This window comes from Sceloporus occidentalis, unplaced genomic scaffold, assembly GCF_023333645.1.
Source record: "Sceloporus occidentalis isolate IW3139 unplaced genomic scaffold, rSceOcc1.0.p SCAF_291, whole genome shotgun sequence".
NCBI classification, from domain to species: Eukaryota; Metazoa; Chordata; class Lepidosauria; order Squamata; family Phrynosomatidae; genus Sceloporus; species Sceloporus occidentalis.
This window is the reverse complement of record NW_028317271.1, coordinates 638,010-651,897: the sequence shown is the minus strand read 5'-3', so window position 1 is coordinate 651,897 and position 13,888 is coordinate 638,010. Positions and strand designations below refer to the sequence as shown.

Sequence of the window (13,888 nt, the reverse complement as noted above, 5' to 3'; positions counted from 1 at the left end):
CTAAGAACAATATATTTTTTCCTTCTGAAATAAATACAAAACAGAAATACACAAAAAGGCCCCAAAATAATGATTACAAATACAGCAAATGAAAAAACATTTAAAAAGAAAATATCTACCGGATTGTGTGAATGAATGCCGTCTAAATGTAATATTATCAAACAATTATCTCGTTACAAAAAAAAACTAAATAGCACTGTTGGGGGTTTATTGTAAAAGGGGCACGTTATGTAATTATGCTTTAGTACTCAAAAGAAAAAAAAAAAAAAAAAGACCCTATTCCTGTATGTTTACAAACGAGAATAATTTAAATTCTCCTCTGATATACACTATTTACAACTACATGCTATAGCTGGGGAGGAACTACACGCGCATGTTTAGAGCAGCAAACATGATTTGAGAAATGGATCTGCGGGGAGGATTGTAACCTATTGCTTTGCAGATACCCCTCCCCGGCAGTGAAGGAGTTAAATATTGCTTGGGATCTGAGAAAGGCCTCTTAAGACTGTGCTCTCGGCAATTGGGAATAGCACCTGGGGGCCGTGCTGCTTGGGTCTATGGCCTGTAGGACCCCCTATGTCACTCAAGTCCTATCCGATCATCATCTTGCTTTTATCCGGGTAACTATGTATCCGCTTGTCGCCTGCCTAGCCAGTATTTGTTAAAATAAACCATAATGGGAGATCTCCTTCCGCTGGTAAGCACTGGGGTAACTGGGATGATACTTGTGGCGTTTGGAATTTTGGCCAACAACAGAACGGATCCATTCGGGAAAGAAAATCCAAACCCGGTCCGAATACTGAAAAGCGTATATTAACCTTTTGCTTACCAGAGGGGTAACCACAATGGCAAGCAATCGGTTAATCACCTTTCCGACAATCATAAGAGGAAACCAAAGCTTCTTCGTTGCCCTCCCTCACATAAAAATGCAAACTTAACTTGATTAGAGATCGAAATAATTTTTTTTTGCCTAATAAATTATAGGGGCTCAAAATGCTTATTATATATTTTTCTGTTAACTAATCCCATCCTCCATAAAAGGCCATAATAATAATGAACTGAACGTTAATGAGAAGAATTGGTCTTATATTATTGATGATATTTATTAGATTTTTTTTAACCAGCTAAAGTAGCCATTATCATACTTTTCCATAAAAATATTGTAACGGCTTCAGAGATTTAACTATTTTTTATTGATTTTTTGGGGGACCGTTATTAAATGGTCTTTTTATATGTGAAATAGCTCCGGAACCGTTTTTTGATGAATTCTAGTGCGAGCGTCAGCGTGGAGGCCTGGCGAGAGTTTCTCGAAAACGGAAGACAATTTAAAGCGTTCGTCGGGGCTCCCGACCTGTCCGGATAACACATGGAAGCGTAGATCTGGGGAGGGGGCGGCTATTTTTAAAAAGCGAATCAGGTACAAAATTTGAGAGGTGGTATTATAACCATAGCAACCAATTAACAAAATGGAAGCAGGGACGTTCCACTGATTAAAATAATAACTTTAAACATAATCTCCATCATTCCCAACCAGTCCATTGATCACAACACGGCTACTCGAGCCTGAAACATTTGATAAGGGCTAAAGATGTGCCTCTTGGGGTCATGATCTAGCAGTGCTAATATTTTCATCAAATAACCCTGTATCTCCAAAAAAAAAAAAAAAAAAAAAAGAAAACATACATTTTTTAATAATCATGTATAGGCTAGTTTGTGGTCCATAAGGACAGAAGCTGGTTGCAGGAACCCAGCCGAACGAAACTGTTATGAATGCCGCATAGGTAAGCGAATGGCGTCAAGCTGCTCAATGAACTGGTGAATGAATGTCTCTCATCGATACCAGGAATGAGCGCAGTGACCGGCTCCACGCTTTCTGCTGCCTTAACGGACAAATCCATCTATTTAAATTTCCTTACAAAAATAAACCGTCTTGCCATAAAGTTATTCATCTTCCATTTTTTTTTTAGTTTTTTTTTTTAAACACATTTGTCAGGATACTCTGAAAGGCCTCTGTAGCGTTTTAGATTACATCAGGGACGTTAATAAATAATCTACTTTTCTCCTATATCTCTCTATAAGTTACAAGACCTCTTTGGCCTGTCCTGCATTGTTACTGGATGTGCTAGCATGTTAGAAACTCTGTACGTTGGGGTCCATAATGAGAATAATTGTAAAAACATTTAAAGGAAAAAAAAAAAAAAGAAATTACAAAGAGCGGAGGTAATCGGGTCTCATCCATTCCTTCATTAGGTGATGACCAGATTTAAGAAATCTATGATTGTACAACAAAACACACTATTTAGAAAAGTTGAGTCTATACAATAATCCACAATTGCATGCCATGAATTTGCCGTTGGAGGAGTTCAGAAAGTGCCCTTGGCACGGCCCGCAGGACTTACACACAGATGCAACCAGTGGTCAACCAGCAACCACTCCACAGATTTCCACCAGATCTTCTCTGTCCCTGCGCGGAGGCACGCGAGACGTTACCGCTGCTGTAAAACGCCACGTTGTGCCCTTCGCGTCGGCTTCTTGTTATAAAGGCTCGTGACTTTGGTTCCTGGATGGCCATGGAGCTGCCTAGCCTTGCAGCGTCGGCGTACGCAGCCTCGGGATTGAACAGAGCTTCTCTGGGCAGGACGTGGTTAATCGCTTTCGCTGGAATCGCTGCTCTGTTCTCCTTGGACTTTGTTGCGGTGCTGCATGGCGCGGCCGTAGGCAATCTGAACGGATTTACGGATATTCGATTTTCGCCCTTCCAACATCTTTTCCTTGTCCAGCTCCCGATTCACACCGAGCGGAACTAACTTTGTTCTGGGCAGCCATTGCCTGCAGACACACGTCGCGTAAGTTTCAAGGCACGCTTTAAAACCACGTTGGTTCTATTTATCGAGTATATACTTACCAAGTGCGCTTATTGTCAAAAAACAGGACGAGGTAGAGGTGTTCTTGTGCTTCTTGAGTCATCTGCTCTCCCAACTTGAGGACATCTATGGGTGGAACGGGGATTGGGACGCCGTGGTGAAACACGCCTTCTCGTGGCATCTTCGGATCGATAATCTTATACAGGAGGGGAAAAGAAAATCCGAGCTCAATATCCAACGCAGATTAGTTTACCAAAACAGCAAGATTATGGATGAGTTATGGGCAGCACATATTTATTTCCATTAGATAACACAAGTAAGGAATATAATAGGGTAGGACGTCTACCAGAGCTGGATAGGAAGGGTATCCCCGACACTTGGCCCACACCAAGTCTAAGGCTTCTAGAGGGGAGTCTTCATCTTCGGACAGCCACCCAGCCCCTCGTCCCTCCATTCCTTTGCGTACCACTATTAAACAGAAAAAGGTCATGTCACAGGCATGTTTTGGGGTTTTAAACTTCATACTTCAGACCTATTTATTTTTTTTGGGGGGGGGGGTTAAAAATGTATATAGAATCTGATTGGTCGCAGAAGCATAACCCTTTAGTTTAAAAAGAATACCGTCAAATTAGTGTATTTGATGCAGTACAAACATCGTAAGAGGGAACTAAAAAAAAGCACGCATGACACTAAAGTAAGAGTGAACATGGCATTTTTTATAATAAGATATTTTAAAAAAGGTTTCAAAAACGTAAAAAATTAATTTCAGGAAATTAATGCAGGACAGCGAAAGAGCTAGAATATTGCGCTGGACCTTTCTGTTGCCCGATACCGTATATATATATATATATAATAATAATATATCACAGTTGTATTTTACGTCAGGTAAAATAAGAAAACGAACAGACTGGGTGGGCCAAGGGGTTTCTCAACTCTGTAAAATTCAATAAATGGAAATATACAGCCATGGGGTAGCAAAGTACATTTTTGTAGAGAGAATAACGGTTTAAATAGAAAAGGAAGTTATGTTTTTAAACAACTCCAGTGTAAATTCTGAACAATACAGAAAATGGCTTTTTGTCTAGATTTTACACCACCGCGCAGGGCCGATTTGTAGTTAGAGTAATAAGGCATTGACTTACAGCCGTGTCCACCTCGGCTACCCATGGAGTAGGATTCGTTTTCGGTTCCAGAGGTGTCCTCGCTGCTATAATCAGGAAAGTTCTCTCTGGAGAAAGAGGGCTTTCCCCGACCCTGTTTAGAGGGCGTTGTGCTGATGAAAACAGAAGAGCGGAGGAAAGGTATCAGTAATATTTATAATGGGCATAAACCGCCGCTGGGTATAGAGAAAGATTCGGGAACGCGCGTTATGGTCACTCTTGGGTGAAAAGCCAAGAACGGAAGCCGCCATGAGAGCTAAGCATAAGGAAGGATATGATGGTGCATGACAAGATTAAAACAATGGGAGAAAAGGTCTTGGGAGAACACATGAATTCTTGGGGGAAATACCTGGTTCTGTCGGATGCTGCGCTACTGCTGCTGCTGCTGCTGGATTCCGAGTCAGAGCTGCTCCGGGGAAGGTTGCAGTCATTACGATAAACCAAGAAACTCTTTTTCACCTGCTGGTTACTGCCGCTGAACCCGTTGGTTGGCAAGTCTTTGAAAGAAAGGCGAGAGGTGAAAACCAAGTCCCCAACATGACGGTGATTGCATATTCTTTTAAAACATGAGAATTTTGGTAAACTGCACAATGCAAAATGTAAGCTTTCTATATTCAAGATTGGAAGAATATCAAAACCAAAATGGTGGAATCCCTGCATGCGCTGGGGGTCTGTCAACTTAACCAGAACTATTCCAGGAAAGCCTGGACAAGTCAAGCGTCACGGTGTAAACTCTTTGGGGGGGCCGAAGCTACAGCAGATACAGAGATTTAACCCCCCCCACCAGGTGAGGAAGCAACAAGTTGTTACGTTATTGCTTCAGATGTCTCGCCTTACATCAGAGATCTGCCCGAGTTCTTCTTAAAGCAGGTCAGAGAATTTAAATCAAAATCATTTAACTTTCAATGATCAAACGCTGCTCCACGGTTAGGAAGCCTGTTGGTTCCTCACCACTTACCCAGAGACGGTTCATCTGCCGACTTGTCGCTGTCGCTGTCACTGTCCGAGCTGGATGTCGGACGGGGACTTCTTCCCCTTTTCCGTTGTCTCTGTGACCCCCCCATTATCGAGAGCTGAGGTGGCCCAATCGGGCTGCTGATCTGACCCGAAGCCAGCTGGTTGTCTCTGTTCTTGGGTGGTCTCCCCGGTCGCTTTGGAGGTCCGGCGGTTTTTGGGTTCTTCTTGGAGAAAAGGACAGACGTCCTTCTACCAACTTCGTGAGCAGGAGTAGAGGAAGTATTTGAGCCAAGTCCTGAGAGGAGAAAGAGACACAAGTAGAGATAGCACAGAATGGTAAGACACAAAGGGAGAAGCGAATAGTGTTCCAGAATTCAAAGGAGAAAGTAATGAAGGAAGACGGGACAAGAGGAAAAGGAAGAAAATGGATGTATTTATTTCCTTCTGACAAAACAGGTTTATTTTATTTTTTGTATTTTTTTAAATACAGCCCTCGCGGCTGGCGAGGACGTTCTGATAAGTGTTTTCAGCAGATACACGACACAAAGCTGTCCTTGTGCGGAGCTCTGAAAGAAAGAAGACGGATCTCCCTGCGTACCAAAAACATGAAAGGGGCAATTTGCAAGGTTTAAATAAACACACTTTATTGATAGAAAAAATTAATACATTAACCCAGTAAGGATTTTCATAATGTACAGTGCTTGATTACAGTTATAGAAAAAATAAAAATAAAAAAATAGTAATAAAATAAAAAAAAACTCGATGTAGTGACGGCGTCCAAAGTTGCGGACGAAAAGACAAAAGCGTGAAGATTACAACAGCAGAAGGACACACCAATGATTAGCCCTTGTATCTTTCTTACGTTTGATGGATCATAAAACTGTGATGGCTTTTCATAAACAGTAGTCATAAACATAATAAAATGTAATGGTTGTGTTTTGCTAATGCTTTAATAGTATTGTACGTTATCGAGCGATGGAGTACACGCCATTTTTTCTTTCTTTCACTTCTGTGCCTATAGGTTTACCTCTTATTACTGGAGGCAGATCAAAAAGAAGTTATTTAACTGACTGGTTTAGCAACTTAAATTCTGCATAAATATTTGATTCAAAGCACCGGGACTTTCCACCCGGAAGCAACCTCGTTACTAATATTTTGGTGCCATTTGCAGCCTAATACCACAGCTGTTAATTATACTCGGAGGTTGTTTCCACTAAAAGTACACACTATTGCATTAAGCAACACAAGGTGTATCTAGAAGATGTTTTAGATAACTTTAGAAAAGTGCAAAATGTTTTAATTCAGTTGTGATGCACCCTTGCCTACCCTTCAGGGTCACACAGTAAAACCCAAGCTCAGCCGTGGCTGCTGCTGAACTACAACTCCCATGATCCCTGTGACTGGAGGACCTTGGGTGGACTACACAGCCGTGGCTGCTGCTGAACTACAACTCCCATGATCCCTGTGACTGGAGGACCTTTGGTGGACTACATCTGACCAGCTTCTAAAAACGCCGTAAGTCTGACACATGATCAAGTTGTTGTACTTTAGATCATTACTTATGATACGTGGAGTATTGCTAAGAGCTGCAGACACTAGTAGATACAAAATTAGTGCAAAGGCAAAAAAAACCAAAACCCGTGCCATGTAAGTTTGACCCAATTGGTACCCTGTCATGTTAAAGACACATTGCAGAGCTAAAGGCTCCAAGGGGTAAGGAAACCCCTACAATCGAATAATAAAGGGTAAATGTCTTTAATCATCAGTAAGCAAAAAACTCCTTACCTTGGGTTTAAAGTACAGCAATGCTATATAGAATTTTTCGAGTGACATTATGAAGGAAGACAGACGTTACATAGAGCAGAAAAATGCATCCCGTCGTATGTAGTAACACAGAGACATTATTGTTCCAGATAAAAATAAAATCTTTTAACAGCAAAAAACACAAATGATTTCCCTTCTCAAAAAGGGAGTGCACAAAATGCAAAATTTAGAAGGAAAGAGAGAAAAACAAAGTGCCATACAAAACCCACCACACGCACACACATGTAAACAGGTAGCGAAACAGAGCGGCGTCACAACCCGAGATCAGAAAACAGTCTGAACTAACACAGGTCAGTACCTTTCCCCGTCTCCTGGCTGCTGCTCTCTTCCGCAGCACTGTCTGTCTGCCCATCCTTCTCTGAAGGGCCGCGCATGGGCAGGGCTCCCCGGCTGGATGAGCCGTGCCGGTCCATGCCGCCGTCCCTTCGGGATTCCATCTGATAGGCCATCTTGCGGCGGATGGATGTGATCTCTTTGCGGATCATCTTGGCGCGGCGGGCCTTGCCGATGCTCTGCTTGCTTGAATTGACCTCGTCCAGACGGGCCAGCTGAAACTTCAACTGTTCCTCTAAGGGGAGCTGTTTTCGCTTGTTGGAGAGAGGAGCCCATTCCATGTCTGACGAAGGTACAAAAAGGAATCAATGAACAGCTTAAATATTGCTTGTAATAATACAAAACAGTAAAATCCCAGTATAATAGGATATCTTTTTTTCTACTAACCATATTTCTAGAGCTCCATTGGAGGAGGCACAGGGTTTACATCAGTCTCACCCATAACATACTACCCACGTCCCTGCCGACTAGTCATATAGCCATATACAACAAGCTTACAGGTACAGAACGTTGTTGCAATAGACAAGGTTGGCTCATAAGGGAAATTATTGTATTTGGCCATTCTATCTATGCTTTTAAAGCAAGAATCACAGTTCAGTTTCATCAGGAACTTGGTCCATGCCTCATCCTTTTCACAACAAAACACAAATACGTGTATATACCATTTTCTCTGCCATGGCGGCCGCTCTCGTTCCCAGTAGTAACTTGGGGTAAGTGCATTCCAGTTTCAAAGTCTATGCCGATCTTCTCGGCTTGCCGGCGTGCCGCCCGGAGCACGGCCGCCCCCTGTTCCCGCAGACGGGCCGCTGCCCGGTAGAAGATGGTGTCCTTCGCGTTGTACTTGATGCAGTTGCCAACTATTAAGCCGAAGTCTTCCTCGAACTGGTCAAAGTTTTGGTAGCGGAGAGCCTCGAGGTTACGCTTCATTGTCTGAAAGTCCATCGGCTTCTTGATATGTTCGAGATAGTCGGGCACCTACGTGAAAAGAACGCAAAGGGGGGTAATAGAGAAACATGGTGTGCCAACCACCTGTCATGATGAAAAATTGAATTAGTCTGCCTCAGAGGAGCTTACAATGTATGTATAAAACGGTCCAATCCAAATAGACCGGAAGCGGAGATCACGAAACTCATATATTATAGATATAGAGATATATCCCACAGCTTGAAAAGTCATGTCACAGAAAGAGAACTTTCATGCCAAGATCTTGGGCAATCTAGTCACCATGGCACAGCAGCCACATCTAAAATAACCAAGGACCCCTGAACATCACATAGACAGCAGAATTAGAGAGCTGCAGGACGGAGCTCCACTTGGCGGGAGGTTAGCGGAGAATGAACGTGTGGCCGTGCAGCCTGGGAAGCAGAATATCATCTGACACCACTTCTCACAAGCATTCATTTAATATTGTAACACACGATCGCTGTATAACGAGCAATCATTGCCGGACGGAGCAATTACCAGCAAGCAAATCAACGCCGACACAATGCTTTAACGTAACCCGTCTGCAGTCAGCAAGGGCGTGAAAGTTTTACTTAGTTGTACAATACATTTTCTCTAAGAAGGCTAAATATTTTTTTGCCGACAACCAATAAAAAATTATTTTTAAAGCCAGCCTATCGCAGCTTTTAGCATTATTAAATACATCAATAATAACGTGTTTAATGCTGTTTTATTTAATGATGGGCCACAGCTTGTGATTTATTTTTGTCTAGTTTTTATATAGCCATTTGGTTAAAACAAAGGGACTGATTTATGTCGGTATAGCTAAATTCAGCGAATTACTTCCTTGCTCCTGATCTCAGTCTCTCAATTCTAAAAGGTGCCAGAAATAATCGGCTTGTCGGGGAGAAATAATCACGCAAATGGCTGCTTCACCTTCTCATAAGGTGGGTTTTTTTAAACCCATAAACTTTCTAATTTGCTTTATACAAAACCTGAAAGCGTGAATAGCAGAAACATTTACAGAAACAGCAGTCACAATAGTAAATCAATATGCATTGATGAAGACAAGAAAAAAGTTAGGTTAGGGGGTATTCTTACTTCGTAGATTTCTGTTACCTCGGACAGAGGGACCGGCTTGGAGAATATATTGCTGGTGTCTTTCTCCTGGAGCTGTTCTAATGTTTTTCTCAGGAGAATGAGAAAGGGAGTTAGCTGCATCTCAAGAGCCAACTGCTGGACCTTAATCTGAAACAGAGAGAGAGAGAGAGAAGGGCTTCAGGATGCTGACGAGGGCAGAAGAAGAAAAGGTCTACGCAGAGAGGGTCCTACCGTTTCTCTCTTGAGTTTCTCTCGTTTCCGTATTAGCTCCACTAGCAGACGCGCCCGTTCCAAGTCGTGTCGTAGTCTCTGCCATGATTTCAGCTGTTCCTTCAATATCCAATTCTTATCCGTGGGATCATTCTGTAGACAGAGGTATTTTTTTTAAGCAACCATCTGGCGCTGACAGCGTAAGCACAGTAACCTTCACTTTACATGATTCGTACATCGACGCTGCGGACAGTAACCAAACCCTTGCCACGGCTGGTAACGGCTCACAGCAGAAGCACGGATTATTATGCCACAAGAGAACCGATTACCGATCCATCCAAATGGCCACCAGACCTCTACACACCTTGTGAGCCTGCTCTCCGGACTCATCGGTCGATTTGCAGATGGCTCCAAGGTTAACCGGTATGTCATCGGGCAGAGGTATCCGCCACTTCATTTCCTACGGAGGATGGAAAGAGAGGCTCGGGGTGGTTTACAAGAAACAATAATAAATACCTTATCAATTATGCAACTTACAGCGACGAGAAAGACCCCCCCAAAAGATAAATAAATGATCATACATGCAAAAAAACCACCAAAAAACATTAGCATACTGGAGGTGCAGTATGTTTAACCAGGAGCATATTCCTGACCTGCTCGCTGTTTCTCTGGGACTGTAAGTGCGTCTGCAGTCTGCGTAATAAGGGGACTCCGTTGCGGGACTGTCTCTTTAGGGTCCAGTAGCTGTGCAGGCGTTGCATGAACTGGCTCTTTCTCTGAAGGGTCAGGCGGTTGGTGATCTTGCTGAGTCTGAAAGAAAGTCAGGAGTGAGGAATCAAAAAAGTGACATACGTTGCGCACGTGTCCACATCGTCTCACAAATAAACCGAGAAACGTGTATTACGCCTGAAAATAAACACTGAAAAGGTGGATGTGTTCGTTATTTTTATACAATGCAAAACTTTCATCTAAAAAAAAAAAAAAGGTCAGCACTGCTACCTACACCTTTTGAAATGGAATAGTAAAACAGAGAGTTATCGTACTGTGTAAGTAACTTTCTTTTTTTGGGTATTTATACTATTGGCAGAATATCCCGATTACCGTGGAAGGTCATTGGTATCGGCTTTCTCCCCGGGCTTAGAGATAAAGGCACAAGCCAACCAAGTTACTGACCCGTCGAATAAACCAAGTAATAATTCACATATGGTCGGATACAGTGCTGTTGTTGGGTATCATTGAGTTAAGGCTGAGAGAAATGGGGGGAAAGAGTCCCATATACCCTACACAACATCTGCTCTTCAACATCACATTAAATATTTGCACACTGACGAGATATTACTAAATTATAAATTAATGCAGATGGGGGGAAAGTACTGGACCAGACTGTCATGCTGCTAAATCCGCCGATTAATTATAAATCAAAGGGACGCCAGCAAAGCTGCCGGCAATTAAAGCAAAGATGGGGTCGGTTTGGTAAACGCGGACAAGCGTCATTCGATGACAGTGATGGATCCCTTTTAAATGTACAAATACTGCGGAGCGGAACGGCATGGCGGCTGCGTCTTCTAAATCTAACGCTTTCTCCTCGACCGTCACGAGAGAGCTCGTAGGAAATTTCAAAAAAATTAGTTCAGGGAACGAAAACCTGCCGTAATTTAACCCTCGAAATAGCGACGTGCGTGAGCAGCAAGTATGTAATTTAGGACTTAACAGAAGAATAGTTTATTAATGCATAGCAATGCAAAAAAATCCGATAAACTGAAAAGGGACAAAAAAATGGCCCCGTCTTTGCTTGTTGCCATGGTGATTGGTGTACCAGGCTGCACACTGGCTGTTGGTTATAGAACACAGTGCATCAAATTGTTGTTCATTACGAGCCAGGCCAACACACTTTTGGGTACCTAGTTGCTACGGAAACCGGTAGGCTGCGCACAGAGGTTTTAGACGCTCTCCAGTATTAGAGCTGATGGACAATTTAATTTCCATTCCCCATACTTGTTTTGTGAATGCCTCTCTTGTTTCAAACCCAAAAAGAACAAATAAATATTGATCGCAAACGACTGCTGCAGTGCCGAGGAACTCATGTCTTCTACTACAAAGAAGCATGTAGAGGGGTAGACGGGAAGGCACCTAAACAGCAAGTCAAATGCTAAAGCTCACCATCTAAATATCTTATGGCAGAGCTTACTGGAGTCTGTCCTTAAACCTGGAACGCAGGGAAGTGTTCCTCCCAAGACTACCAGCCCATAAACCATCAAAGCAGCTGAAAAACACACTAAAGGCAATGTATGAAACAATTATTCTGCTACCAGGTATCTTATCACCATAGCAGCCAACTGGCTTGACCATTACAATGGTTGCTATGTTGATAAAAACCTCTTAATTTGCAGCATAATTGCTTTTTATCAATAACCCCAAAGTGTGTGCATGGAGAGAATCTGCAGATGATATCCATGCTGCAGAATATAAAGTTAAAACGCCTGGACTGCTCTTCGATATACCCATCTTTTTCAATCTTTACCTGTGGGGGGGGATGCAAGGCACAGACACGACCGGGGCGGCCGCTCTCTTCTCCGCAAGGATCTTCCGAGCTTTTTTCATTTTTATCCGTGACTTGGCCTTGGCCTTTTTGACTTTCTCAGAGCTCCAACCTTTGCCATCTTCTTCCTCCTCATCATCCTCATCCTCCCCTTCGCTGTGGGAGAGTGCCGGGAGTTTGCACACCGACCCGGGCGGCGTGTGGATATCGCAGTACGCCGTCTTACGGACGCTGAAAGACGTGCCGTTGGCCCCGGTCTCTCTTACCGGCTCCATCTTCATGTACAGGCCGGCCTGCTGCGCGCAGGTGACGTGGAACGCCGTGTAACAGTTTGCTTTGTGGCACTGGATGCACGCACCCGAGCCGCGCTGTTTGCAGATATAGCAGGTCAGCTTCCACCTCGCTGCTGGTATGTGTTCAATGCTGTCTATAGGCTCCAGGAAGACAGTGTTAGCAAAGCAAACCTCGGGGATCCAAAGCGCGCAAACTACATGCGCCCAACGCCCGTCATCTGTCTGTTTAAATGCCCCTCCTTTATTTGGGCACAGCGCACAATCCACTGCCCGAGAAGGCGACTGGAGACACCGTCTACAAAGCCACTGTCCTTCCGGTATGTAGGGAACCCCATAGCACTCCTGGTGCACGGCCAAATTACACATGTCGCAGAATAATATAACGTTACTGTTCTGACATTCCCCGTCGTTGCAAATACAACACACGGCGTCCTCGTCAATCAACGCGTTGGGGTCCCCTTTGTTATGGCTCTCAAAGTACGACTCCTTCTCAAGCCTGTCCATCAAGTATTCGAAGATCTCCTGGGGGATGGAGTTGACGTTTTCCGCCTTCCGGCGCTCGTTCATGATGTCTAGCCAGATGTAGTCCTCTTCGTCCATGTCGTACTCCACTTCTTCATCCAGCTCTTCTGCAGACTTCTCAATATACCTTAAAAAGTGAGGAAAGAGAAAACGATTGATAAAAATATACAGATTGGGGGTAAAAAAAAGAAAAGCTTTACGCACCAGAGAAACTTCCAACATTTGGTTTACTGGTCTCAATAAGGCACAAATTTAATTTAAAACTGACAGAAAGGTACATAAAAAAAACCAAAAAACTTATCCTTACCTATAATAGGAGGAAGGACGGGTAGGTGCATCCGGCGTGTCCAGATCAAGCTCCCGGTAGACAACTTCAGGCAGCTTTGGAGTGGTTCCAGTGGACGCACTGTGGTGGTGCTGGTGGTTGGAGTCCTTCCGCTTCTCCTTGTTCTTATGTTTTCCAGATTTTGGGGTGGCTGCAGGAGTCTCGTTATTCTCCTTGTTGCTTCCGTTCTCGGGTGTCTCTTCTGGCACCTCGTCATCCTCTGAAACAACATCTAGGTTGTCAAAGATACTTATACGGTGCACTCGCCCGTGTAACTCTACCTCCACGAGCCGCTGGGCCTGCGCGTAAGTCATCACCTCGCGGCTGGGGGACTGAGAAAGCTCAGAAGGAGTCGGGGATTGCTTGTTTGCCGAGCGAGGCTGGCGGCCTTTCTTTTTTGGCTTCCGAATCGGAGTCTGCTGCTGAAACGGCGGATTGTCATGATCGTAGTGATACAGGTGATACTCAATACCGCTGTAGCTTTTATAGATCTTGCGGCAGGTCTCTACCGGACATTCGTAAGGAGGTTTGGTGGCCCTCAGGTTGTGGCAAAATGTCTTAACATCAAAGTCCACACCCATTATGTTACATCTGCGAAGGAAAAGATATAAAATAAAATCATTGAGACCGTGAAAAAAAAAAAGAATGCCAAATATAAAAAATCTGAAACACATGAAATAAGAAAATTACAAAAAATACCTATGCGATACATACAAAGCGACGTGACTTATACATACATGTCTTAAAAACACGGACTTTCGCAACTGAATGTTTTTTACCTTTTTTTTTTATAATAACTTTATTAGATAAATACACAC

At 43.4% G+C, this 13,888-nt stretch overlaps 1 protein-coding gene across 9 annotated transcripts; it reads right to left on the bottom strand.

Annotated features, from left to right (window-relative positions):
* Nucleotides 1-2,645: 2,645 nt before the first annotated feature.
* On the bottom strand, nt 2,646-13,651 carry LOC149275404 (peregrin-like). 9 transcript variants are annotated; one of them, XM_089504765.1, is made up of 13 exons: nt 13,053-13,651; nt 11,913-12,872; nt 10,027-10,201; nt 9,413-9,544; nt 9,182-9,328; nt 7,801-8,113; nt 7,104-7,421; nt 4,983-5,276; nt 4,374-4,521; nt 4,007-4,137; nt 3,211-3,332; nt 2,906-3,060; nt 2,646-2,829 (listed from the first exon to the last, which is right to left on the bottom strand). In XM_089504765.1, the coding sequence occupies exons 1-13, from the start codon at nt 13,649-13,651 to the stop codon at nt 2,646-2,648; spliced, it is 3,678 nt and encodes a 1,225-aa protein (XP_089360891.1). The 9 variants fall into 9 exon arrangements, with proteins under 9 accessions (XP_089360891.1, XP_089360890.1, XP_089360889.1 ...); XM_089504764.1 differs by having other exon boundaries at nt 7,104-7,429; nt 7,806-8,113; XM_089504763.1 differs by having other exon boundaries at nt 3,211-3,381; nt 3,957-4,137; nt 9,200-9,328.
* Between the last annotated feature and the right edge of the window lie 237 nt (nt 13,652-13,888).